The sequence below is a fragment of the Canis lupus genome, chromosome 13, assembly GCF_011100685.1.
Source record: "Canis lupus familiaris isolate Mischka breed German Shepherd chromosome 13, alternate assembly UU_Cfam_GSD_1.0, whole genome shotgun sequence".
Lineage (NCBI taxonomy): Eukaryota > Metazoa > Chordata > Mammalia > Carnivora > Canidae > Canis > Canis lupus.
Window position 1 is genome coordinate 4,860,651 of NC_049234.1, and position 27,650 is coordinate 4,888,300.

Here is a 27,650-nt window from a genome sequence, read left to right on the forward strand (position 1 = left end):
ATATACTACATTGTGAAATTTTTCTTCAGAATATTTTTATAAAAGTAATATATATTCAGTAAGAGTAGCCTTTGCACATCAGCCTCTGCCTTAGACTCTATTTATTCCGATCAGTCACAAGGGACCCAATGTCAATAGTTTCTTATAGCTCCTTGGAAATATATCTTGTTATCTCTCTGCTCCATCTCTGACATTCCTCCCCACCACCCCATGCTGATCTCACCCAACTTAAATATAGACCTGCCAATTGTGTCTTTGGTTAAAACCAATTGAAATTTATTTAGGAAAACATTCTATAACTTTCATATTTGTCTTGTAACTATAATAAGCTCTGAGAACTGCTTTTATAATCTCAAGTGTCTATGGTTGTTCAACTGTCCACATAATTCTTAGTGTCATTTTTGCTAAAATAGATTTGTTAATCAAATTAAAATGCAAGTTTCTTTTATCCAAGGTTTTTACTGAAATGAAAATATTCTACTCATGAAGTTCCTGTTTAAATCATCTTTCTCTCTTTTTAATAAAATACCATCCTTAAGGTTATAATCCATTCAATTTGAGCAAAAGTAGAGTCATTTAAGCAAAAGGCATGTCTTAGCATTAAAATGAGTGACCATCCAGAATCTTATTTACAAAGAGACCAAAATTGACCCACATTTGTTGTTTGTTTTGAGGCAAAATTGGTATACAACATGAGTTTCAGGTATACAATATTGTAATCGTGGCTTTAGTTGTCCATTAGCAGCTTCATTTGGAGGCTGAATTCACCTTGAGTGTGGATTTTCACTTTTGGATATAGCAGTGAGAGAAAAAATCCAGCCCATGGGAGAAGATAATGAAGAAGACTTCCTGATGGAAAGAAATTCCTCATCATAAATGGAGAAGGGGCAGGCCAAGTACTATGGGAGAAGCATTTCTTCTTCCCGGGGACTCCCCACTTCCCACCTCCCCCCTTCTGCCTCCAGAAGGAGGCAGAAGGAGCCTCCAGGTTGGAGAAAAGCAAGGGACAGAGATGGGGAGAGCTTATACTGGCTTGAAGATGTGTGCAGTAAGGAACTTGCGTATCCATACTGCCCAGCTCTATTGCCCCTCAAATACACACCTACATACATCTACACCTACACACATAAATGTCTTGAGTTTTGTTAAAGTTATACAAACAAAAGTTAACTAGTTCTACAAAGTGTATTATTAATAAGAACACAAGTCGGCAGCCTCCCCTTCCACTGTTCCCCCTTTCTTAGTTGAAATCAGCTCTTGCGGTTGTTATTAACTGCCTCAAATTCTGAGTTATTCCATTTCCCTGGTCTCCACTATACTATTTTCCTCCTTTCAGGAAAAGTACAATTTTAGAGGTTCTTTAAAAAAAAACATAAGATTTAAAATATAGAATTAAAGCTGTAGAAAGGTCCCTCAAGTTTAAGCTTCATTAGCTTCAGGGCAAATCTCTGCCTCTGCCTTCAAGCAAAAATACACAAGATCTATTGTATTAAATTATCCCGTAGCTCCCTCTAAACATTCACATGCCATATTTGGTACGTCAAATCTCTTTATAATGTTATATTCATGTTGCTCCTCAAAGTCCACCTCTTATATAACATTTTTCTATTGAGCTGCAAAAATAATGTTTCTTTAATTCCACTTTCTGTAAAATTTAATTTATATTTTCCTTTGTCTCCCAGTAACACATACTTATCCCATTTGTTTTTAAGACAATTAAAAAGATATATTAAGTCATTAACAGCAGATAATGCACAATTAGGGGTAAAGTTAGTTTTGCATATCAAAGGAAATGAATTTAGCTATTATTTATATTACTAAATTTGAGACGGAAGTCCTTTCTCCTAGATGCTACAAGCTTTAGAGGAAAATAATCATTTCTAATATTGGACTTAATACAACTGCTTTGCTAGAAAAAAAGGATAAGATATTCAATATTAAAGGTGACCAGATGGTAGGTATTGAAGTCTCTAAAAGTAAAATCAATCACAGTAAACTCATAGGTACAAAATATAATTCAAAGTGTTAGTAGAGCTGAAGCTGTTTTTCTTTGGCATTATGAATCTTTTTATTTGCAAATGACAATACCAGAGCTCCAAAGACACAATTTTACACATCAAACTGTTATTAAAAATATGTAGCTCTTTCCTGCAGTGTCATGTTACTACTGAAATTTTTATTTCCCAGTAATATCGAAGGTAGTCATTAGAAGGTGCATTATTTCTAGCCAACCATAATGGATTCAATCACAGCAAAAGGTTAATGGCTCTGCCTACAGATGCTGCAGCAATTAGCTTTTAGAGCAGGGAGTGACAGGCCATGCACTTCAAGTGAAAGTTTTTAAATAAAGGCTATCCTCTACTTTGTGTTCATAGACTCCTCCAAATTAAGTCAGTAAGCCATCGAATTCACACGTGTTACTTGGAGGGACTGCAGCCACAGGCAGAGCAGAGCGTTCAAGGGTTAGGCAAACAAGAGTTTGGGAGGGAATTTCAGGAGGGAAGGAACCCTGAGAACCTAAGTTCCTTTCTCCTTCTGTTGCTTTCTTTGCTCGAGCTCACCCAGCCTCCTCCTGCTGGGGTCCCCCTACTGCTGTTTGCTCTCTCCACTCCTAATGCCTAGGCATCAGGTCAAGGATTACAAGTAGGTCTACCTACATGATGTGGGCAGACTCCAGGCAAGAGTACAAAGGACACCGTAATCCATGTCTACATACCAAAAAGCCCTAAAGAAAGCTAACAAAGTGTTAAATAAAATATGTTCTGCCTCCCTACCTTTATCACAAAATTAAAACAATTTTAATGTATAAAGCTATATTTTAATGAGTAGGCAAATTACCAAGTTCAAGAAATGTAATTATTATTATGTGCATCTGCTTAGCCTGGTGATGGGCCAGAGATGTTTGGATAAGTAATAAAATAAAAACTTAATGCAATTTACCAATGGTATATTTACTCTATAAAATTTATATTCTTCTCTTCATTTTAGTAACATCACCTAATTTTGTTATTAGAATCATGGTTTTCATATAATCAGTGTTCTATTAACAACAATGCTAAATTATATAACTTTTCTGAGTTGTTATAGCCCTTGGAACTTTTGAACTTAATTCAGAGAAACTTTGTCCTGCTAAGGCAGTAGCAACTGAAATATTCATCAAAGTCTTAAAGCAATACTTATTTTAGAAAATGAAGAAATAGAGTTTCTGGTCTGGGGATGGGAAAGCCTGAACTCTTAATTGCAGAATTTCTGGAGACTCGTTATGGACACGTCTAAGAGTGAAAAACCGCACGGGGACCCAGTCTTCAGGGAACTCCCACACCTTGAGCTTTACTTCCTGAAGGTCTACCAGGTTCTGACAATAACTGGTGGAGAAAAATCCCCTCACATTCCTACCAGGGGAAGGAGGAAAAATATCGTATTGAAATATGCCTGAGCATTCTGTTCTTCTTAATAAGACTTGAGAAATTATCTTGCCAAAGCTTAACCTATTGGGATTCTTTCTATCAGAGCTTAACTGACCTGAGAGAAGAAAAATACCTGACCCCTCTCAGCCCACTCCGGGGATATTGTCCCACCTGAGAGGAATATAAACTGATGAGCTCTTGTAAAATTCACAGGCTCCCTAAAAGACTGAGACCTAATCATAGATCTATGGAATGTTTCCCTACTCCACTCCCGCCCAACACCACATCACTGAAGCCTCATTTACCACTATTCTTTTTCCTGGTACATTGTGTCTGGCTTTCAACAAAAAGTTACAGGGGGTAGTACAATGCAGGAAGACTCAATCTGAAGAACCAGAGCAAGCCTCAGAACCAGACTCAGATATACAGAAATGTTGGAATTATCAGACCAGAAATCTAAAATAACTACTATTAATATGCAAAGGGCTCTAAGGGAAAAAATAGCATGTAAAAACAGATGGGTAATGTAAGCAGATACAGGCACACCTCAGAGACACTGTGGGTTGGGTTCCAGACCACTGCAATAAAGCAAGTCAAATGAATGTTTTGGTTTCCTGGTGCATATAAAAGTTATGTTTACACTATGCTGTAGTCCAGTAAATGCGCAATAGCATTATGTCTCAAGAAACAATGTACATACCTTAATTAAAAAATACTCTACTGCTAAAAAATGCTAACCTGGTCTGAGCTTTCAGTGAGTCATAATCATGGATCATAGATCACCACAACAAATATAATAATAATGAAAAAGCTTGAAATAAATGGAGAATTACCAAAATATGGCACAGAGACATGAAGTGAGCAAATGCTTTTGGAAAAATAGTACCAACAGACGTGCTCAAAACAGAGACAGGTGCTGGGGTATGGGGCAAGTCCAGGGCTGGAAGCCTGTACAAGGTGTGTATGTTGGAGGGTGCAGTTACTTTTGATCCGGGGCCCACAGTCTCCCTCGCCCAGACATTCTGTCACCGTCCTTGTCCTGCTTTGTTCACTATGAACAGAATAGAGAGTCCAGAAATATATCCATATAAATATAGCAACTCATCTTTGACAAAGGAGAAAAGACAATACATGGAGCAAAGATCATCTTTTCAACAAATAGTCCTGGAACAACTGGACATTCACATGTCAAACAATAAATCTGGTCACAAATCTTACACAAAATCTTCACAAAAAAATTAACTCAGAAGAGATTATAGACCAAAATGTGAAAAACAAAACTATAAAACTGCAGGTGCCTAGGTGGCTCTCATTGGGCTCTGTGCTAGGTGGAGAGTCTGCTTCTCTCTCTCCCTCTGCCTGCTGCTCCCCCTACTTGTGCACTCTCTCTCTCTGTCAAATAAATAAAATCTTAAAAAAAAAAACTCAACAATTATAAAACTCCTAGAAGATAACATAGGAGAAAATATAGAAGTCCTTGGGTTTGATGATGACTTTTTCTATACAACACCACAGGCATGATCCATGAAAGAAATAATTGATGGACTGGACTTCATTAAAATTTAAAACTTCTGCTCTACGAAAGACAGTGTGAAGAGATTTTGAAGATAAGCCACAGACTGGGAGAAAATATTTGCAAAAGATATATCCGATAAAGGATTGTTTTCCAAAATATACAAAGGACTCTTAAATTCCAACCATAAGAAAACAAACAGCCCACTTTAAAAACTGGCCAAAGACCTTAACAGAAACCTCATCAAAGGAGATACACAGATCACAAATAGTGTGTGAAAAGATGTTCACATCGTATGTCATCAGAGAAGTGGAAATTAAAACAGCAATGCGATTCCACTGTGCTCCTATTAGAATGGCTGAAATATAGAACATTGACATCACCAAATGGTGTTGAGGATGTGGAGCAGCAGGAACTCTCGAACTTTGCCATTGGGAATGAAAAATGGTAGGACCCTTTGGAAGACATTTTGACAGTTTCTTATAAAACTGACTTGGTATTTGCCCAAAAGAGTTGAAAACTTAACATCAACACGATAACTTACTCACAGGTGTTTACAGGAGTTTTAGTCACAATCACCAAAACTTGAAACCAACCAAGGCCTCTTTCAGCAGGTGAATGGATAAATAAACGGTGGTACATCCAGACAATGGAATTTTATCCAGCACTAATGAGAAATGAGCTATGAAGCCACGAAAAGACACTGAAGAATATTACTAAGTGAAAGAGGCCCAATCTGAAAAAACTACATATTTTACAATTCCAACCATATGACATTCTAGAAAAGACAAAACAATAGAGACTAAAAAAATCCTTATGTTCCTTATGTCTTACTTAGGAAGAAAGGAGGGATTAATAATAGGTGAGATGATGTGAGGCATAGCTAGTACTAAACACTAGACTGACTTCTAAAGTAGTTCAACTATTAGGGTTCTTGTGGGACCTGCCAGAGCTAGAAGTGCACCTGTGCCTCAGGTGGGTGGCTGGACGCCCAGAATTAACAAAAGGGATTTTTTTTTGGGGGGGGGGACAGTTACCCAGGAAGTCACCCACTTTCCAACCAACTTGGACAACTGACTTCACGGAGCAAATCTGCCCCCTTCGAGAATTCTTTTGTGTCCTGAAATCCGAAAGGGAGTGGGTTCTCTTCAGGGATCTCTCAAAGGCCCTTGGAGGCCGAAGCCCTCTGGCCCGGGACAGCGACACGCGGGGCACAGCCGTGCGGGGGCGGCCGCGCGGGGCGCACAGCGGGGCCCGCGGCCGCACACGGTCCCTCATGGGGCGCCGCCCGGCCGCAGCGCAGGCGGGGCCGGGGGAGGGCCGGGGGAGGGCCGGGGCCGCCGCCGCCGCCGCCGCCGCGAGCCCAGACCTGCCCGCCCGACCTGGCGGCGCAGTCTCGCGGGATCGCTCAGCCCTCGCTCCGCGGGCCGCTCCGAGGCAGCCGGAGTCGCGACGCCTCCCGGAGCGCTCTCCGGGCGCGGTGGGCGCGGTGGGCGCGGTGGGCGCGCGTGGCGGACGGCGGGAGGTGAGGCTCCTCGGCCGCGGGCTGGGGGCAGGTGCCCCGGGGGCGCGGCGGGCCTCGGGGCGCAGGTGCGGGGGCGGCGGGGGCGGGCGCGGGGGCGGGGGGCAGGCCCGAGTGTGCGCAGAAGTCGGGGAGCGGCTCGTGGGGACGCGGGGCAGGTGCGGGGGTGGGGCGGGTTCCCGCGCCCGGAGCTTGGCCCCGGGGGGGGGGTGTTGGGGTGCGGCTGGTCGGCCTCGGGGGCCCGCAGCCCTTCCTCCCCCAGGCACCCGTCGCCCTCTCGGCCCCCCTTTGTTCCTCTTCCCTTGGGCGGGGTCGCTGCTCGCCCCAGCCCGGGAACGCGACCTTCGTCCCTCCGGGAGGAGTCCTAGACGGCTCGCTCTAGCCGGGCGCGTGGAGCCGCCAGCGTTACTGCCCGAGGCCGCCGCGAAGCCGGGCCCCTTGGAGCCCCTGAAGAGTTTAGGGACTCGCTAGGTCCTCAGGAATTTCCCGGGGACTCGGCTTTCTAGTGCGCGAGAAGATACCCGACAGGGCCCCTCGGAGTCGACCACGGTAGATGCCTCTCGTACCCGCCGCTTACTCCCGAGCCCCGCGCGCTTCTCCCCCCTTCTGCTCGCCGCCGCCGCCCGCCCCCGCCCCCGCCCCCGCGGTCTCCGCGCGCTCCGGGCGGGCCCCGCGTTCTACCGCCGGTTCCCTAGAGACGGGGCTTCCTCGACCAATTAAACATTCTGCGCGAAAGCAGGTGGGAGACTGTCAGGAGGGGACGGACTTTTCCGTCGTTTCTCCAGGGTTAGTTACCGACGGTGAAAATCTTAACTCTGCACTTCGATGTCCACGTGGGAGCTGATGACCGGGGTTGCAGAATCACTTCTCTTGGTTGTTTCTTACAGCGATTGACCCAGAACTCATTTCAGGAAAAGAGCTTCTCCTTCAAAATGGCCAAATGATGAAAGAGGAATCTGAACATTTTATTTTCGGATGGAAATCTGAGAATGAAGAGATCGAGCGATTAATCCAAGCCATGTGCTAAAACCAGGAAGTTGAAGAAAATGGAAATGTTTACATTCTTGTGGACGTGTGTTTTTCTACCCTTCGTAAGAGGGCACAGTCTTTTCACTTGTGAACCAATCACTGTGCCCCGATGTATGAAAATGGCCTACAACATGACGTTTTTCCCTAATTTGATGAGACATTATGACCAGAGTACAGCTGCTGTGAAAATGGAGGTGAGTATTTCTTCGTACATTTGTAGAGAAATAGTTTATGTTATGCCCTGGAATAAACTATAAATGTGACTTTTTTTTTTTTTTAAACGCAGTAAGGGATTTCTTTGGTTGTGCACAAGTCATATTTTGAATACATCCTTTAATTAGTTTCCCCTACTAACTTATGTTTTGTGTAGATTTGTGGCCCTTGTTAGTGGATTTGCTTAAGATACGGTTTATTTTACATGAGGTGTAGCGATGATTTTGCAATATCTTGCTCCTGGCAAATATTTTGCCTTGCTGAATCAACTGTGGTGGTTCCTCTGGAAATGTGAATTCTGAATTTTTCCTAATTCATTGAACGTATGTTCTGTATTGCCTGGATTAAAAGTGCTTGAACTACATACGTATATTTTCATAAGTAGTTATAATGTTTACCTGGCACAGTTTTTCTGAAACAAATCAATTACCGGAAGACTCGGGAGCTATAGTGTTTTTTTTGCTAAAAAGTGACTTTTGTAAAAGCATAGCACTTAAGTACTCTTTTTAGGATACCTGTAGCTTAATTAAAGTGTTTGATTTGCATTCAATTAAAAGAAACCACATCTGGGGAGGAGCAGAGTGACACTAAAGACTGCCTTAGGTATTTCTGTTACCTGCCTCTGGTTTAGAGATATGCAGATTGCCAGGGATGTGTGGGAAGAAAGTTACCTGTAGAGACAGGAACCTGCCCTACTGCACAGATCTGTTAGGTTGATAAGTGTCATGAAGGAAAGAATACAAATATTGTAGTTTTTCTTCAGAAGCAGGGTCCAGCGGTGGTAAAGGCTTTTTTCCCTCATTTTCCCTCAGAATGTTGCTAAGAGATGAAACTCCTACAATTTTAATATAGATAATAATTTAAAAGGTGAGTAGATTTAACTTTGTGCATTCAAAAGTCTTCTACTGTTGTTTAGTTGAATAGTTTTTCAACTACCCCATTGGATTCAGGTCAAAAAGAGCTGAGCATTTAAATACTAAGTACATGTACTTTAAAAGGATACTATGAATTACATTATGGTAATCTTCCAGTGGTTTTTCAAACCAATGCAAGAAATCATTTGAGCACTGAGCAAATAATGCAGCGATACTTTCATTGATTAATCAGAACCATTTTGATAGTTTAATCTGAGCAAAATAAAGTATGTAATGAGTACCTTCAAGGAATAGGAGTACCTTCAAAGAATAATTATATCATTCATCTTTTCTCTGATAATATGTTTTATAATTCATGTCTTATAGAGTTCTTTAAAATATTTTTGTTTTTAAATCTGATTTCCTTTCTGTATAGTAGCTACAGTGTTTAAATTATAACAGTGGCCTTATAAATTTACGTCATTTGGAGTTCATTATCAGTACCATTGTAGAGAGAGGGGAGAGATGCATCCTTGCTATTAAATCCTGTAATTTCAGGATGAGAAGAACTACATGTTGTCCCACATGTCTTTTAAAAAACAATTGTTTCTGATTAAAAGAAAAAGTTGTTGGGCAGCCTGGGTGGCTCAGTGGTTTAGTGCCACCTTCAGCCCAAGATGTGATCCTGGAGACCAGGATCGAGTCCCACGTCAGGCTCCCTGCATGGGGCCTGCTTCTCCCTCTGCCTGTGTCTCTGCCTCTTTCTCTCGCTCTCTCTCTCTCTCTCTCCATGTCTCTCATGAATAAATAAAATCTTAGAAAAAAGAAAAGAAAAAGAAAAAGTTGTTTTTTATTTACCTAGCTTCTTTTTTTCCCCCAGGTAGTTTTGTGTCTGAACATTATGAAGGCATTTTTGTTCTTACCACCTTTATTTGATTGCTAACATTAGCAACCTCATTATATAATCTTCCCCATATGCTAAGCGTTTTCATAGACTTTACTGTTAAGTTTTATTCTATAAAATCATGCTTCAGTAAGTTTAAGGACATAAGAGAAGGAAGCCATCAAGCAGTTGTTTAATACAGCATTAAACTACAAAACAGGAAAAGGACACGGAAAAGCAAAGAATATAAACCTTTGTCAGACTGTAAATCCCTGTGTATTCTTTTATTTTATTTTTTGTCCATGGTGTTGTGCTTTTGCTAGTGCCCCATCCATATTTGTCCTTAGCCAGAGACATTCTCTTTTAGTTCCTATAATGAATGTCCAAAATCCTATAATTTGAGAGTTGTGACATTAAATATCATGCAGAGCTGCTTAATCTTTTTTTGTACCATTGACCTCTTCTCAGAATAAGAGAATGATTTAAAATTTAATTTAGATGAGTAGCATTACAAAGGAAACCAATTATATCGAGATATACTTCTGTTTATAGCCCAGATCAAGAACCCTGAACCCTTCATCATATAGGTAAAGGAACTGAAGCTCAGAGAAGTTATAATTTGTTCAAGGTCTGAGACTAGAATCTGACAAAGTCTTCTCTGTCAACATAGACCAGATGTCTTCTTTAAGTGTTTTTTAGCCTTTGGCCTTATTGGATAAAAAAAGAAAATATTTCCTAAATTCAGAATGTGATGTGTTAATTTCGGTCTTTGCTGCTTCTTTGCAAATTTCGTTTCTACAAAAATTAAGCTGGGAATTTTTTTTTTTTTAACCTCTATTCAGACCTACTTCTCTTTCTTCTTCTCATCTGTGCCATGAATGCAGAGTCTCCTCACAGTTTTCACCAATTGCTCTTCTCTGGTGATTTTATTAAAATGCAAATCCACATGGTCCATGTTGGGGGTGGCATTCTTGACCATTTCCCTAGAGCTAGAAGAATAAACCTAACTTTAGTGTGGCACTCAAGGCTCTTCATATGCAACCCTGCCTTCCTGTCCAGCTTCCCATCTTGTCCCTTCAGCTGTTACTCTCTGCTTCAGCCAAACTGACCTGTTTGTAGAAGTCACATCAATAGTACTCTCTCACTTCTGTACCTTTGTACACATAGTATCCACTGCTTCCTCGGCTCTCTACCTCTCCTTCACCTGCTCAGTTTCTGCAGCAGTGCCCAGTGAAGCCTTTTTTCACCTTCCTCCGAAACATAGGTAATCTCACTTCCTACACTTTGATGGTACTTAAAATATACAATGGTCCTTATACATATTAGTCAGTATTGCAGTTAGTTATGTGGCTCTCACTAGATTGCAAGTATGTTGAGAGGAAGGATGGTGTTTATTTTTTTTTTCAATTTTAAAAAAATTATTCATGAGAGAGACAGAGAGGCAAAGTCACAGGCAGAGGGAGAAGCAGGCTCCCTGTAGGATCATGCCCTGAACCGAAGGCAGATGCTCAACCACTGAGCCACCCAGGTGCCCCTATTCATTTTTTTCCCCCTAATTCCTAGTATAGTGCCTCAGAGCGTGGTAGATGCACAGTAAAAACTGAATAAAGAAAAAAGGTGGTGTTTCCTGTTCTAATAAATCAGCAAAGAGAATTTTACCTCCAAATCTTTATCTTCTACCTCTATCATCTGCAGTATCCAAGAGAAGGAAACTGATAGTTTTAGGTGGTTTACGTATCACCCACTCTTGTTCTACCTGAGCCTAGTTCTAATAAAGTGTGTTAGTTGACATCCTCTGTGTTCTTTCTGATATTGGCATGACGCATGTTTCTTAGAATTAACTTAAACTTTATTTTTGGGGCACCTGGGTGACTCAGTCAGTTGAGTATCCGACTTGGTTTTGGCTCAGGTCCTGATCTCAGGACCAGGGGATCGAGCCCCACATAGCTCATCGGGGAGTCTCCTTGTCTCTCTTTCTGCTCCTTCTCCTGCTCACACAATCTCTCTCTCCCTCTAAAATAAATAAATAAATCTTTTAAAAAAAAAGATTTTTCTCTTTAACCTTATTTATTTATTTATTTATTTATTTATTTATTTATTTATTTTTAAAGATTTTATTTATTTGACAGAGAGAGTAAGAGAGCATACAAGCAGAGGGAGTGGCAGGTAGAGGAATAGGGAGAAGCAGGCTCCCAGATGAGCAGGGAGCCCAATGGTGGGGGGCCTGATCCCAGGACCTCAGGTTCACGACCTGAGCTCTGAAGGCAGATGCTTAACCGATTGAGCCACTCAGGCACCCAACCATTTATGTTTATATGGAATGAAAGAATTCATCTTTTGATTGGCACATTGTATTATAAACCATATGTCTCAGATTTTTTTTTTTCAAACGTTGTACTATAGTCAAATACTAAATCATACCTGCATATAGCCTGGCTTTTTCTTAAAAACAAAAAAGCATTTTATAACTTCTCTAAACTACAGACTGGGTTTTACACCTCCAACCCCATTGCTTTCAGTTCCTGCTGGTCCATGTTGCGTTTCCAGTGTTCACTATGAATTAATGTTAGGAAGAGGGATTGAAGAATTATCAGCTGATCATGGCAACCAATTGTGCTTTCTTAGCTGCCAAGAATTCCATACATCAACAGATCTCCCTCCTCTTTTACACCTTAGTTTTTATTTTGTGGCTATCCTGTCTTATACTACTAGAGTTCATAGCATCTGTTGTCATTGCTCATCTGTGATTATATGAGATGGTTTAGAGTAGTGATTCTCAAAGTTCAGTTCATAGACCAGCACCTCTGAGCTTGTTAGAAATGCAAGTTTATGGACCCCATCCCAACCTAATGAATCATGATCTGGGAAGTTAGAGCCTAGGTAGCTGTTTTAACAAGCTAAGTATTTCTTATGAACATTAAAGTTTGAGACCCATTGGTTTAGAGCAAGGAATGTAAACTTTCTGTAAAGGACCAAATAATGAATAGTTTTAGCTTTGCAGACCATACAGGCTGTCACAGCTATTCAACTCTGCAATTGTAGCAAAAAAGCAGCCATGAACAGTATGTAAACAAGTGAAGGTGGATGTGTTTTCAGTAAAATTTTATTCACAAAAACAGGCAATGGGCCATTTTTCCCCAGGTTTGGACAAAGTATGGTTTAAAGTATTTGAAAGTGTTCTTAAGGATTGTACACACAGAGTATTGTAATAAGTAAACATTATTGGGCATTCTTGTTAATATATTACCTGAGCTATATGTTATTTACTTCCCACATAAATTTTTCTTAGGCCAGATTTATCACAGAGCACTGACTGTGATATTCTGGTTCTTTGGTTTTGTTTCAGAGGTTGCTTGAAATGAGGGACTTCAGATTTTTCTTTTATTATCTGAAGCTGAAGTCACTTGTATTTCAAAGAGTTAATTTATAATTCTGAATAGTAACTTGGCTCGGTAATGAAAAGGATGTTGTACAGCCTAACTCTCCCAAGTAGAAAAACAAATGGCTGCTGGTTTTCCATTGTGCTCCTTTTTGTTTCATATCTAGACCATTGTTTCCCAAATTGTGAGGTTGATGTCCCATGAGAGAGTGATTTCATCCAGAAAGAGCTGAGACTGATCTAGGGAAAATGGAAACAGGAATATTGTATTTTTCTTTTTGAATTGCCTTCATTGAGGTCTACGCAAAAGCAAAGTTATGTATTGTGTTTGGAACAGCATGTGGTCTCATTCTACTTTTGAACCGTCTAAAGGGAAGTAAGCCAAAAAAACAACAACAAAAAAAAAAACAAAAAATGCTTTCCTTTCCACCTGTTAATATGGAGCACTAAAATGTCTCTCTATCCAATTAAAAATAAAGGGATGGAGAAAAACTATATAAACAAACTTCTAAGGAAAAAAAAAAGACTATTTCTGCTGGGCAGTGGTTTTTAAACATTTTCACTTTCCTGCTTGTAGAAGAGTCCAGCAACCCTTTCATTTCCTCTTTATTCTCTCCTCTTATATCCCCATATGCAAGGGAAGAAAATGTTTAGTTGACTAACTTTTGTTTTTCAGGAAAGACTTTCTCAAAATAGCTGTAACTATTCTGAAAATAAGTCGAGTTATTAAAAACGAGACATATTCAAAAGTGTTCCAAGTCAGTGTGTGTATGGAGGCTGCTGTTGTGTTTTGTTTGTTGTGTAAATGTAGAACTCACAAACTTACCTTCCTTTGTGATGTAGTGTTGCAGTAATAATGTAGGAAAGATGTTAGGGTTCAAAGCTGAAAAGCCAAGAAAGAATTCCTGAGACAACTTTGGTGCAAAAAGGTGGTTTTATTAAAATATGGGGACAGGAGCTGTGGTCAGAAAGAGCTGGGGGGGGGGGGGGGGCGGGGGGATGGGAGGGGGCTTGAGGAGTGGCCCATTATGTACTTTCAAGTTGGGAATGGGTTAGGGAGAGCCTAAGCCTCCCAGGTATTTTGGAAACAAGGTTTCCAGGACCCTAAGGGGGCTAGCTATTGTTGGGGAAAGGTCATTTTTTACTGTTTAATACAAACTCAGTCATGAGACTCTTTAGAGGTGTATCAGTGGGTCCTATGTGTGCTCAAAGGATGATTGCCAACATGTATCTTGGGGGGCGGGTAGAGATAAAGGAAATTTCTAAAGGAATTTTTATATGTTAGAGTAGACTTACAGGATTCCTGGGGGTCGGACTAAGGTTGCCTTTTGCCCTTAGCAAAATATTAACATTGAGGCAGCTAAGTCCCTAGAGGAATGTCATTGACTATTTTAAGGACTTATCAGTGAGCTATAGGTAGTAAGGGAATTTAATAATTTCTCTTCTGCCTTTGTTTCCCACTCAGTAGTAGGAAAGTACTGAGTGTTTCTGCATCTGCAGATTCAGGGCTAGGCCGGTATGTGAAGAGAGAACAGTACTTCTCCTGGGAGGCGCTGCTGGGAGGCACAAGGTTCCTGCAGGCTATTCCTTGATATTCCACGGTCTAGGATATTACTAGTTCTGCCTGCAGGAGAGCCTGTCCACAAGGAGACATGAGAAGACTGTAGCGTTGTGGTTATTTCCTTTCCTTGAGAATGTGACGTAGTGAAACCTTAATGTGACATATAGATGATGAAGCCTTAGTACTCTGGTTTGTATATTTGTCATTAATATTTGTTGAATGTGTACCTGAATGTGTAGTTTCCCTGGAGTTAGAGTTTTTCTAAGCTACAAGTTTTAAATTAAAAAATTGACTCTTGGGGTGCCTGGATGGCTCAGTCAGTTAAGCATCTGCCTTTGGCTCAGGCCCTTGATGGAGCCCCTTGTCTGTCTCCCTGCTCAGTGGGGAGGGAGTCTGCTTCTCCCTCTCCCTCTGCTGCTCCCTCTGCTTATGTGTTCATCCTCTCTCTTTGTCAAATAAATAAATCTTTAAAAAAAATGGACTCTTTACTGGACAGATTCTTTTGTAGTGTCAACCAGTTATTGTCTAATTTCCAAAATAAACACTCTTTTGGAGAAATAATTAAAAAGTTATAATGCTAAGAACTACTTTAAAAATAACAAGCAAAAAAAAAAAATAATAACAAGCATTCCATTGTGGAAATAATGTAAATTCCCGCTTTTTATTCTCTTATGTTCCAGGCTCTACTTTGTATTATTTAAAGAAGCTCACTTGCCTAATACTGGTCACATTCATGAAAATAAGTGACGAAGTTTGCATCACTTTATTTTAATTTTTTTTTAAATTTTTTTTTAAAATTTATTTATGATAGTCACACACACAGAGAGAGAGAGAGAGGCAGAGACACAGGCAGAGGGAGAAGCAGGCTCCATGCACCGGGAGCCCGATGTGGGACTCGATCCTGGGTCTCCAGGATCGCGCCCTGGGCCAAAGGCAGGCGCCAAACCGCTGCGCCACCCAGGGATCCCGCATCACTTTATTTTATTGTAGTCCATTAACATTCTCATAGAATTTACTTGAGATCTCTGTAGCTACTTTATCAGTATTTACTCTCTGAGGTGTAAATATTGAAAGATCTCTTTAGATCTTTAGTGACTCTGTTGTCTAGGTAAGGCCTATCACTTTTTTTTTTTTTTAATCATTTTTTACACTTCACTTTCCTCCAATTCTCATTACCATCACTAGAAGTTAGCTTTGGTTTGGTGCTATTTTAAAATAAGGAGTAAAGCTTTTATCACTTCTTGAGAATTACTGTGTATTTTATCATGAGTAGAAAGCACAGATCCTGAGCTGAGAATCAGGTATTTTATGGCACTTGGTCTTGTTCAGTAATAAAGTAGCTGGCTTCCTTGCTTCCATGGGGGATTCATGTTTCAGCAAAGTGACAATTGCTTATATGTATCCACTTACTTTTAGCTTAGTAGTACAGGAGTCAAAGTATAGCTAAGATACTGGCACAGGTCCACTCTGCTTAGGGGTGGTAGCTTTATGTGTTTTTTAAAAAATCACAATATCTTTCTTCTTTTGATTGTTCTCTAGTAAAATTCTAAACCTAACTTTCTCTTCAGGATCTTTACAGTGCCACCAATTCCAGGCTTATATTATGGTTCCTTCCATCGTCATGTCATAGCTGGTATGTCATAGCATGGGAAGCTAGCTGGTATTTTTTTTTTTTTTTAGCTGGTATGTTTTAAGGAAAAAGACAGTAATATGGAAGAAGCAGGTGTTCTGAGAGTATAAGCATTTACTCATGCTACTTTCCCATGTCTTTAATAGCTGCTCAGGCCACTTAAAGATGGAATGCTATTGGGTATACCTGGTATCATGAGTGGGTGAATTAGAGAATACCCAGCTTGTGAGAGGTAGCTTCTGTGGTTATCTCTAGATGTCCCATAGTTGTGTCTAGTCCTTACCAGAAACTATTAGCAAAACCAAAATGGAAGCACCTTTTATTTATTTAGGGTTAATCTCCTCATTGGAATATATCTATGGCCTTAGCAGCTTTATGTCTTAAATATGGTGGGCCAACGTGATGTCCTATGAAGCAGGGATATGGTCAGAGTCTCTGATGATGAACTTAAGGCCCAGAGCTAATGTTACTCTGAGGTGGTGCTGCTCAAACTTTGAAATGTGCATGAGAACCATTTGAAGAGTTTGTGAAAATACAGATCACTGCTTCCACCCCCAGAATCCTTGAATCTGTAGGTCTGGGATGGAGAATTTGAATTTCTAAGAGGTCCCCTGGCTGCTGCTGCTTATTCAGGGAACATTCTTTGAGAACTACTGTTCTAAGGCAAGTTGGTAAAGATGTGTTGCTGTTCTTCCTAGATGAAAGTAAATGGCTTTGGAGGCAAAAAGTATTGACCAGATTAGCATTGGCCTGCATATGAGGTGCCTAGGCTGTACTAATTTGCTACAATAGAGATCATATCTGGAAAAAGCTTCTTAGCCATCTGTTTAAGGTTGCTTAAGACAATCTGTTAATAACACATTCAGTTGTGCTGGAGAGTCAAAATGGACAGGTGCTAAGAAGTACACCCCTAAATATGTTTTCAGTGCTGTTGCTAGTCTCTGAAAGTGCCTTCCCCTGCCCCCCACCCCCTTTATAGTTTTACTTTTGATTTTCTTTCATGGTAGAGGGAGACTTCTAGTGGTTTTTATTTGGCCCCTTCTACCATGATATTGTTTATCCACGAATCCAGTATGATGATCATGCTGTTGCTAAATACGGCTCTTTGAAGCATGCATGCATGGACTTGGGAAATTACAATGGATTGGGTTTGGGGTCCAACAAAGCCCCTGTCATAAGTCCATTTATCAGCTGACCTCCAGAAGCCCAATTTCTGAAACTAGCACATTGAATCTAGAATGAATACACCAGTATCAGCGTATCTTAGCCCTGTCTAATATTCTGTTCTTTCCTCCTCAATCCAACATACTCAGAAACCCAAATTTAAGTGAACAGTGTCTTACAAATAATGTATACTCCTCTTTTCCAGATTTGATTTTGACTTGACCTTCCCAGGGCTTGCTAGGGTAGAACTCTACTTATAGGTTGAGACATTGAAGGGTGATTGGCATGTGGTATGAAGCCATTTATTTTCTCTTACAATGTAAATCTTTCAGATGAGGAGCATCTGTCCCAACAGACAAGGGATGGGGGTGTGCTGAGGTCTTCAGGTTCAGAGAGCCTGTGTGAGTACTCTGAACCTTGTCTTGTATCCTCGCTTCAGATCTGGGGGTTCCACTGCTTCCAGATCACAATATTTCTCCATCTCATATGTAAAAGGGAAGGAAATTTAACTGATATAATTTGGCAACCTGCAAGATAAAACTGTGCATTTGGCTTTCAACTTCTTAAACTTTAAATCCTTTTAATCCTTGTATTTCATTCCACTCTTCTAACCAAGAATTGATGGATGCCAGTTTTCACTCTTTTCCTAAGGTAAACAGTACCCCTAGGAGCACTCACCTCAGCCCACAGTCCATGAATTCCTCACATTTTCCACACTTTCCGTACTTTTGGCTTCTCTGGCAGTAGCCACTCAGTTTACCTTTACTGGGCACATAATTCTAAGGCGTTCTGGGAATCTAAGTGATTTCAAGGATAATGCAATTAACTGGTATACCATGGGTTGCCAGATTTCTATCTCCAAATGCTGGCAGATTGTTCACTGCTTTTGCCTCACTTAGGCCAGAAAACCAGTTCTGGGATTCCTCCTGTTTCACTGAGGTCACTTACAACCCATTTTTTATATAATTGCCATACCAGTCAGTCTTCTTGGTTGCAACCAGTAGAAACCAACCTGTACTAACTTAAACAGAAAATGGACGGATATTGGATAGCTTCTTGAGTCACTGGGGAGACCAGAGAACCAGATTCAGAATAGAGAGGGGAGCAAAGGGAACCGGGACACAGCTAAGATCATGCCATAGGATCAGTCTGTCACCAGTGCCAGCGCCATTGGATGCTTCTAGATCATTGTCTCTGGATACTTATTTTGACACTCTGGGCATTATTGATGAAATAATATGACTTTATCTGTTCTTTTGCATAGCCCTATCCCCAAGAATCACAACACTTGGAGCATCCAAATGGCCACTCTTAGATTACATGCCAGGTTGCATCCCTGCATCTCTTCTTAAGCTTCTGTAGCATCTCACCTACTTTAGGATTCCCCACATAGGGCTGCTGAGCAGATGGAAATGATAAGCATTCACTCCAGAGCTCAGTGTGAGACAGGATTATCTATCAACGAGAAAATTTCATTGTACCTACAGTTGTTTTGAAATTTATGTCCAACTCTGTTACTGAAGTCTTTGTTATCTTCTTCATAAACTTTTTGAGTCATAAAAATGTCCTTAGAGATTATCCACTGGTTCATCACTCTCATTGTACTGTCAAATGGCTTAAGCCTCCAACACAGAAAATGCTCTGCTAAGGTAGCACTAGTAGTTAATGGCAGAGCTAGAACTAGAATTAGAATGCTGACATTTTTTTTTCCAACAAAGGATTATATAAAATACTTTGCATATTTTGGTTCTTATCTTTTTTTATCATAATTTGACTTTGGTTGTATTTTAGAACAGAGGCATCGATTGCCTTCTTAATTACCCTCTTCTTCCTCATCTCTGCTGGTACTGATAGTAGCTACCACAGGATTTCTATGAAGGGCTAACCATTTCCTTTAAGGAGGCTACCTTTTATTTTTCTGAATGTTAAGACTATAATCAACTGGACTGTTTAGTTACTATTGAATAGTAGAATCTCAAAAGCATTGATATTTTATGTTGTGGTTAGTTACTGGATGAATTTCTGAGTCTTCTTTGAGAATGAAATTTGAAAAGAAGAAATTCATGAGTGAGACCATGAGGGCTCTGGTTTACTTACTGACACACTTGAAAGAGCTCTGTCACTAAGGGGGGAGAAAGGGAGGGGACTGATCAGACTAGAAGTTTGAATTGGTGCTCAATTCACCTATTTACATAGCACTTGTCCTGCTAAATATAAATACTAGTTTAATAATATGATGGAATTCAGAGTGTAAGATGATAGGCATAAGAAATGTCACAGTGAGCCAAGTTAGTAATTTTTCCATCTTGGGGTTTGGTTTCTGAGAAACCCAGGACATTTTATGGAAAACCATAAATGATTCAAGTTTTTGAGTTCAAATGATTTGGGGAAATCTGCTCATTCTATTTGTCTGTTTTCACCCAGTTGGGATGAGTTCAGTAACAGGCTAACTACCCATTATTTAAAGTGTTCTTATTTGGGGATCCCTGGATGGCGCAGCGGTTTGGTGCCTGCCTTTGGCCCAGGGCGCGATCCTGGAGACCCGGGATCGAATCCCACGTCGAGCTCTCGTGCATGGAGCCTGCTTCTCTCTCTGCCTCTCTCTCTCTCTCTCTCTCTCTCTCTGTGACTATCATAAATAAATAAAAGTTAAAAAAAAATAAAGTGTTCTTATTTGTTTAAAAAAAACTACCTGCCTCAGGAGGTACATGCACCATCTGATATGTGATAAACATAATTTGAGGTTTTATATGCTTTGATTATATGTCCTGTGAACATTTATTTTTCAAACTGAAGACTTTTGTTTCATGTAGATTACCAGCCCTCTTTTGATATGTTTTCCCCTTCATCCTTATTAGCCTTCTTTTTTTTAAGATTTTATTTATTTATTTATTCATGAGAGACACAGAGAGAGAGACAGAGACAGGCAGAGGGAGAAGCAGGCTCCATGCAGGGAGCCCGATGCGGGACTCGATCCCAGAACCCCAGGATCATGCCCTGAGCCAATGGCAGCTAAACCGCTGAGCCACCCTGGGATTCCCCCTTTATTAGCCTTCTTGCCAACCTTCTTGTAGTTTGGGGAAGGTAGTTGGATGAAAGTATAGTATCAGGGTTAAAGAGGACATACTCTGGAGTCGTATGGACCTAGGTTCACATCCTGGTTGTCAGTTGCTGCTTAGGGCACTCGATGAAAGCTGCTCTTAGAGCCTTGGTTTCCTTATCAGCAGAGTGGAGGTAAGAACATCTCACACAGGATTGTTGTAAAAGAATTGGCATATGAAAAACCACGATGTCTAGTTTGTGTCAAGTGCAACTCTGATTTATTATCAGTACCTATAGTATTGGTAAAAGTAACATTAGATAGCATTAGACAAGACACTTAAGTTCTAATTCAGGTTAGATTTGGGGATTTCAGTAATAACTTCAGTAAGCAGTTGGATTCTGTTTCCTCACTTTTAACCTGAACGTCTTGATTAGGTCAGTGGTTTTCAAACTCTGATCTCTGGAAGTGCTTTGAGGTCAATGGCAGGGAAGGGGAGGAGTGAGAGGTATCTCAGAGGGAGGGCTTCCTTTTCAGCTGGAGCAGCTGTGCTTTTATTTATTTAATATATTGGGCTTCTTTGTAATCTCTTTTTTAAAGAAAATCTTCCTTGGTAAAATACACACATACACACACACATTTTGAAAATAATAGACTTGAAAGTCCACTCAAAAGTCCCTTCCAAATCTAAAATTGATTTTTTAAAAAAAAGAGTGTATTTATTTGACAGAGCGATCACACAAGCAGGAGGAGGGGCAGAGGGAGAGGGAGAAGCAGATTCCCCACTGGGCAGGGAACCCGATATGGGGAGGGGATTGATCCCAGGACCCTGGGATCATGACCTGAGCTGAAGGCAGATGTTTAACCAACTGAGCCACCCAGGTATCCCCCAAATCTAAAATTCTTTATGTCTGTTAGTTTGCAACAGAACTTGAAAGTGGTCCACACTGGATCTGCCCTGAAGATGTTTTATTTGTCCTGTATGGTGTTTTAAATGTTCATTTATTAAAGTGCCAAAATTTAAAATTTGGAGATTTTACATAAAAATCTAGATCCTGTTTTCTTGTGAAAAATTGTTCTGACAAGTGTGTGCCCCCATTTTCAAATAGCAGTCTGCCAGAGTCGAATGGCAGCTGCTCCCAGTTGCTCCTACTGTCTTTTGCTCTCTGAATTTACCTGCGTAGTCTCTGAAGGTATTTGAGTGTTCAACATCTGACTTCTTGTCTGCTCATGGCATGAACACCATTATTGGATTAACCAGCGTTGGCATTCTAGAATAATTAAACAAAGGATGGGACTTGCCATATTTGCCCAGTAAGGAATTTACTTTAATGTAGCAGAAGTACATGTGTCACTTTCATTCTGCCTGCCCTTAAACTGGACAGTGAATAGTTCCTAAATGCTGACCATCAATTTATCCTAGCTAATAGAGAATGACTCCTGAGTTAGAATTTAACACAATGTATTTTAATTCTTTCTACTCTAGGATCTAATTAATAGGTACTCAAAAATTTTAGGAATAGGCTTATGTGGGGCAGTATATAGGGAAGTAAATGCTGCTAGTTGCCCATGCTTCTCCTTCTTCCACCTTAGCTCCAGAATGGATACTCATAGTCTAGACATTCTCCCCCTTGGGATAGAGAAAGTTGAAAAAAGCATTCTGTTTGTTCTCTAACAAGCCCTGTTAGGCAGCAAAGGATTAGTCTCAACATCATTCGTATAAGGGAGATATGGTACACCACCTGTGGAGGCCGTCTTTGCTCAGTCACTTGGCCCCGTCAGGACAGGGTGAACACTCCCCTGATCCAACATTCTCTAAAGCTCTTGTTCTTTAATTGCTGGGTGTGGGTTCTGTATGTGCCCTTTCAATCAGACTTGTTAATTGTAGTGTTGTAATCACATCTCATATTTACTTATTAATTTTTTCTGTTTGTCCTTTCATTTAAGAGGAAATAATGCATTGACATATCTCATTAAGATCATGGAATTTTCCATTTTCTTTGTAGTTTAGTTGCTTTTTACTTTATATATTTTATGCTATTTTATTAAGTGTATACAATGTTCAGCAATGCATTTTAAAGTCTATCTGTTGGTAATTTATCCAGATATCTGAATGGTTTTTGGTAGGAGATACTTAGTAGGTCACACTGCTGGAAAGTAGAAGTCCTCATTCTTTTGTTATTTTTTTTAATTTCTTACATTCCCTTAGTTGCTCAGTATCATGTCACATTTTTATTCTATTTTAAAATTTTAATTCCAGTGTAGTTATCCTATAGTGTTATATATTGGCTTCAGGTATACAATACACTGATTCAGCAATTCCATATGCCACTCAGTGCTCATCAAGCTAAGTGCACTTTTTAATCCCCATCACCTATTTTACCTATCCCCAACCCACCTCCCTTCTAATAACTATCTCTTTGTTCTCTATAGTTAAGAGTCTGTGTTTTTGGGGGGAGGATTGTCTTTTTTTCTTTGTTCTTTGTTTCTTTCTTAAAATTCAATTAACATGTAATGAATTATTGGTTTCAGAAGTAGAGGTCAGTGATTCATCAGTCTTATATAATACCCAGTGGTCATTACATCACATGTCCTTCTTAATTCCCATCACCAAGTTACCCCATCCCTCTACCCACCTCCCCTCCATCGATTCTCAGTTTGTTTCAAATGATTAAGGGTCTCTTATGGTTTGTCTCCATCTCTAATTTCTTGTTTTATTTTTTCTTCTCTTCCCCATGATCCTGTTTTGTTTCTTAAGTTCTACCTATGAGTGAGATCATGTAATAATTGTCTGTCTCTGATTGACTTATTTCACTTAGCATAATATCCTCTAGTTTCATCCATGTCATTACAAATAGCAAGATTTCATTTTTTTTTTTTTTTGATGGCTGAGTAACATTCCATTGTATATATGTACCACATTTTTATCTATTCATCTGTCAATGGACATCTGGCTCTTTCCATAGTGGCTGTTGTGGACTTTGCTACTATAAACATTGGGGTGTAGGTGCCCCCCAGATCACTACATTTGAATCCTTAGGGTAAATCCCTAGTAGTCCAATTGCTGGGTTATAGGGATGTTTGTGAGGATATGGAGAAAGAGGAACCCTCCTACATTGTTGGTGGGAATACAAGCTGGTGCAGCCACTCTGGAAAACAGTGTGGAGGTTCCTCAAAAAGAGCTACCCTTTGTCTTGTCTTTTAAATTCCACATATGAGGAAAATCATATAGTATTTGTCTTTCACTGACTCTCTTATTTCATTTAGCATTATGCTCTCTAGATCCATCCATGTTGTTACAAATGGCAAGATTTCATTTATTTTTTATGGCTAAATACTATCCATTATATATGTAAATATATATGTGTGTGTGCATATGTATACACACGTATACCACATCTTCTTTATCCATTCATCAATCAGTGGAGACTTTGGCTGCTTCCATAATTTGGCTATCGTAAATAATGCTGCAGTAAACAAAGCAGTGTGTATTCAAATTAGTGTTTTTGTATTCTTTGAGTAAATACCCAGTAGTACAATTACTGGATCATAGGGTGGTTCTGTTTTTTATTTTTTGAGGAACCTCTATACTGTCTTCCACTGTCACTGGACCAGTTTGCATTCCCACCAACAGTGCAAAAGGATTCTGTTTTCTTCACTTGTTCTTTCTTGAGTTTTTTTATTTTAGTCATTCTGACAAATACGAGTTGATGTCTCATTATGGTTTTGATTTGCATTTCCCTAATGATGAATGATGTTGAGCATCTTTTCATGTGTCTGTTGGCCATCTGGATGTCTTCTTTGGAGAAATGTCTGTTCACGTCCTCTTCCCATTTCTTACTTGGATTGTTCTCTTGTGTTCAATTGTATCAGTTCTTTTGTATATTTGGATACTAATCCTTATTGGATATATCACTTGCAAACATGTTCTCCCACTCAGTAGGTTATCTTTTAGTTTTGTTGATTATTTCCTTTGCTGTGTAGAAGCTTTTTTTTTTTTTTTAAGCTTTTTATTTATTTATTTGACACAGAGAGAGAAAGCATGAGCAGGGGGAGCAGCTGACAAAGAGAGAAGCAGGCTTTCTGCTGAGCAGGGAGGCTTACGTGGGGCTTGATCCCAGGACCCTGAGATCATGACCTGAGCTGAAGGCAGACACTTAATGACTGAGCCACCCAGGCGCCCCAGAAGCTTTTTATTTTGATATACTCCCAATAGTATATCTTTGCTTTTATTTCTTTTGCCTCAGGAGACCTATCTAGAAAGATGTTTTTATGCTGATATCAGAGAAATTACTGTCCGTACTCTCTTCTAGGATTTTTATGATTTCAGGTCTCACATTTAGGTCTTTATTTTTTTTAAAGGTTTTATTTATTTATGAGAGACAGAGAGGCGCAGAGACACAGGCAGAGGGAGAAGCAGGCTCCATGCAGGGAGCCCAACATGACTCGATCCTGGGTCTCCAGGATCAGGCCCTGGGCTGAATGAAGGCGGCGCTAAACCGCTGAGCCATCCAGGCTGCCCCCACATTTAGGCCTTTAATCAATTTTGACTTTATTTTTGTGTTTGATATAAGAAAGTGGTTCAGTTTCATTCTTTTGCATGTAGCTGTCCAGTTTTGCTAACACCATTTGTCGAAGAGACCGTCTTTTCCCTATTGTGTATTCTTGCCTCCTTTGTTAAAGATTAACAGACCATATAATTACAGTTTTATTTCTGGGCTTTCTTTTCTGTTCTTGATCTAGGTGTCCTCTATTGTACCAGTACCATACTGTTTTGATTACTACAGCTTTGTAATATAGCTTAAAGTCTGGAATTATGATACCTCCAGTTTTGTTTTTTTTTTTCAAGATTGCTTTAGCTATTCAGGGTCTTCTGTGATTCCATACAAATTTTAGAATTGTTTAGTTCTGTGAAAAATGCTCTTGGTATTTTGATAGGAATTGCATTAAATATGTAGATTGCTTTGGGTAATATAAACATTTTAACAATATTTGTTTTTCCGATCCATGAACAAGGGAATATCTTTCCATTTGTTTGAATATCTCTTCAGTTTCTTTCATCAGTGTTACAGTTTTCAAAGTACAGGTCTTTCATTTCTTTGGTTAAGTTTATTCCTAGGTATTTTCTTATTTTTCATGAACTTTTTTTTTTTTTTTTTAGATTTTATTTATTTATTCATGAGAGACACAGAGAGAGAGAGAGAGGCAGAGACACAGGCAGAGGGAGAAGCAGGCTCCACGCAGGGAGCCCGATGTGGGACTCTATCCTCAGGACTCCAGGATCACGCCCTGGGCTGAAGGCAGCGTTAAACCCCTGAGCCACCCGGGCTGCCCTTTTTCATGAAATTTTAAATGGGATTGTTTTCTTAATTTCTATTTCTACTGCTTTATTATTAGTGTATAGAAATGCAGTGGATTTCTGTACATTGATTTTGTATCCTGCGACCTTGCTGAATTCATTTATCAGTTCCAGTAGTTTTTTGGTGGAGTCTTTAGGGTTTCCTATATATAATACTATGTCATCTGCAAATAGTGAAAGTTTTACATCTTCTTACCAGTTTGAATGCCTTCCATTTCTTTTTGTTGTCTGATTACTATGGCTAGGACTTCCAGTACTATGTTGAATAATCAGGTGCTAGGAGTGGACATCCTTGTCTTGTTCCTGACGTTAGGAGAAAAGTTCTCAGTTTTTCCCCATTGAGTATGATGTTAGCTGTGAGTTTTTGATATGAGACATTTATTATGTTGATGTATATTCCCCCTAAACCTATTTTTTTGAAGGTTTTTTATCACAAATGGATTTTGTACTTTGTCAGATGCTTTTTCTGCATCTTTTGAAATGATCACACAGTTTTTATCAATTCTCTTATTGATATAATGCATTATGTTGATTGATTTGTGAATATTGAACCACCCTTGCATCTAGGAATAAATTCCACTTGCTCATGGTGAATGATCTTTTTAAAGTATTGTTGGGTTCGATTTGCTAATATTTTATTGAGGATTTTTGTGTCTATGTTCATCAAAAATATTGACCTGTAGTTTTCCCTTTTTTGTGGTGCCTTTATCTGGTTTTGGTACCAGAGTAATGCTGGCCTTATAGAACAAACTTGGAAGTTTTCCTTCCTCCTTTATTTTTTAGAAAAATTTGAGAAGAGTAGGTTTTAACTCTTCTTTAAATGTGGTTAGAATTCACCTGTGAAGCTGTCTGGCTCTGAATTTTTGTTTGTTGGGAGTTTTTTTGATGATCTGTTCAATTGCATTGCTAGTAATTGGTCTGTTCAAATTTTCTATATTCCTTCCTGATTCAATTTTGGGAGGTTATCCATTTCTTCTAGGTTGTCCAATTTGTTGGCATATAATTTTTTGCATTCTCTTACAATCCTTTGTATTTCTATGGTGTTGGTTGTTACTTCTTTTCTTTCGTTTCTGATTTGGTTATTTGAGTCTTTTCTTTCTCTTTATGAATCCTGTTTGTTCACTATGATTTAGGCAATGTTTAATTATGTTTTATTAATTTATGTGTGTAATTATTAGCTTATTTACAATACAATATTCAGTCCTCAGAATAACCCTATGATACAGGACCAAATATTATCCCCATTATTATACAGCCTCCTTCCATAATAAAGTCATATCAGATCACAGTTCTCAAATTTCAGCTATTCAGAAGTGACTCTAATTTATTTAGGTTTGCCCTAGTATTCTCTGACTGAGCAGGGCATTTTAATTCTACCTGAATAATTTGTGGAGTCATTTAATTTTCATCTGTTCACTCCAATAGATTAAAAGCATTAATTACTGTAAGAGATAAATCCTGAACCCCTGAACCCTCAAAGACTCCACAAAATACTTTGTGTCCACACAGTCAGCTGTGAGCATTCAGCAGGAAGATTTCTGCAGGCCGATTCAGGAAGCAGGCTCCTTGCCTTTTGCCCTCTACCTCTCCGTGGTCTCTAATTCTTATCTCTGTTGATCTTTTCAAAGAACCAGCTTCTGGTTTCATTGATCTGTTCTATTGGGTTTTCTTGTTTCTATATCATATATTTCTGCCCTGCTCTTTATTATTTTCTTCTGTTGGTTTTGGGTTTTGTTTGTTGTTCTTCTTCTAGTTCCTTTGGATGTAAGGTTAGGTTGTTTGAGATTTTTCTTGCTTCTTGAGGTAGACCTGTATTGCTATAAACTTCCCTCTTAGAACCACTTTTGCTGCATCTCAAAGATTTTGGACCATTGTATTTATATTTCCATTTCTGTCCATGTAATTTTTTATTTCTTCTTTGATTTCTTGATTGATCTGTTTATTGCTTAGTAGCATGTTATTTAACCTCAATGTGTTCTTCCCATATTTTTTCTTGTGGTTGATTTCTAGTTTCATAGCATTGTGGTCAGAAAAGATGCATTGTATGACTTTGATCTTTTTGAATTGGTTGAGACTTGTTTTGTGACCTGATATGT

At 39.5% G+C, this 27,650-nt stretch overlaps 1 protein-coding gene and 1 long non-coding RNA gene across 4 annotated transcripts in view; one reads left to right on the forward strand and one right to left on the reverse strand.

Annotated features, from left to right (window-relative positions):
* Positions 1 to 594: 594 nt before the first annotated feature.
* Positions 595 to 7,046, reverse strand: LOC111098507. 3 transcript variants are annotated; one of them, XR_005368479.1, is made up of 2 exons: positions 7,009 to 7,046; positions 595 to 849 (listed from the first exon to the last, which is right to left on the reverse strand). It is a non-coding gene; the product is annotated as an uncharacterized LOC111098507 (long non-coding RNA). The 3 variants fall into 3 exon arrangements; XR_005368480.1 differs by lacking the exon at positions 7,009 to 7,046 and adding an exon at positions 5,974 to 6,095; XR_005368478.1 differs by lacking the exon at positions 7,009 to 7,046 and adding an exon at positions 5,958 to 6,085.
* A 442-nt stretch (positions 7,047 to 7,488) lies between these two features.
* FZD6 (frizzled class receptor 6) overlaps positions 7,489 to 27,650 on the forward strand; it is a 38,367-nt gene continuing 18,205 nt past the window's right edge. The window contains 1 exon segment of the mRNA NM_001003065.1: positions 7,489 to 7,665. Coding sequence (NP_001003065.1) covers positions 7,489 to 7,665 — 177 coding nt within the window.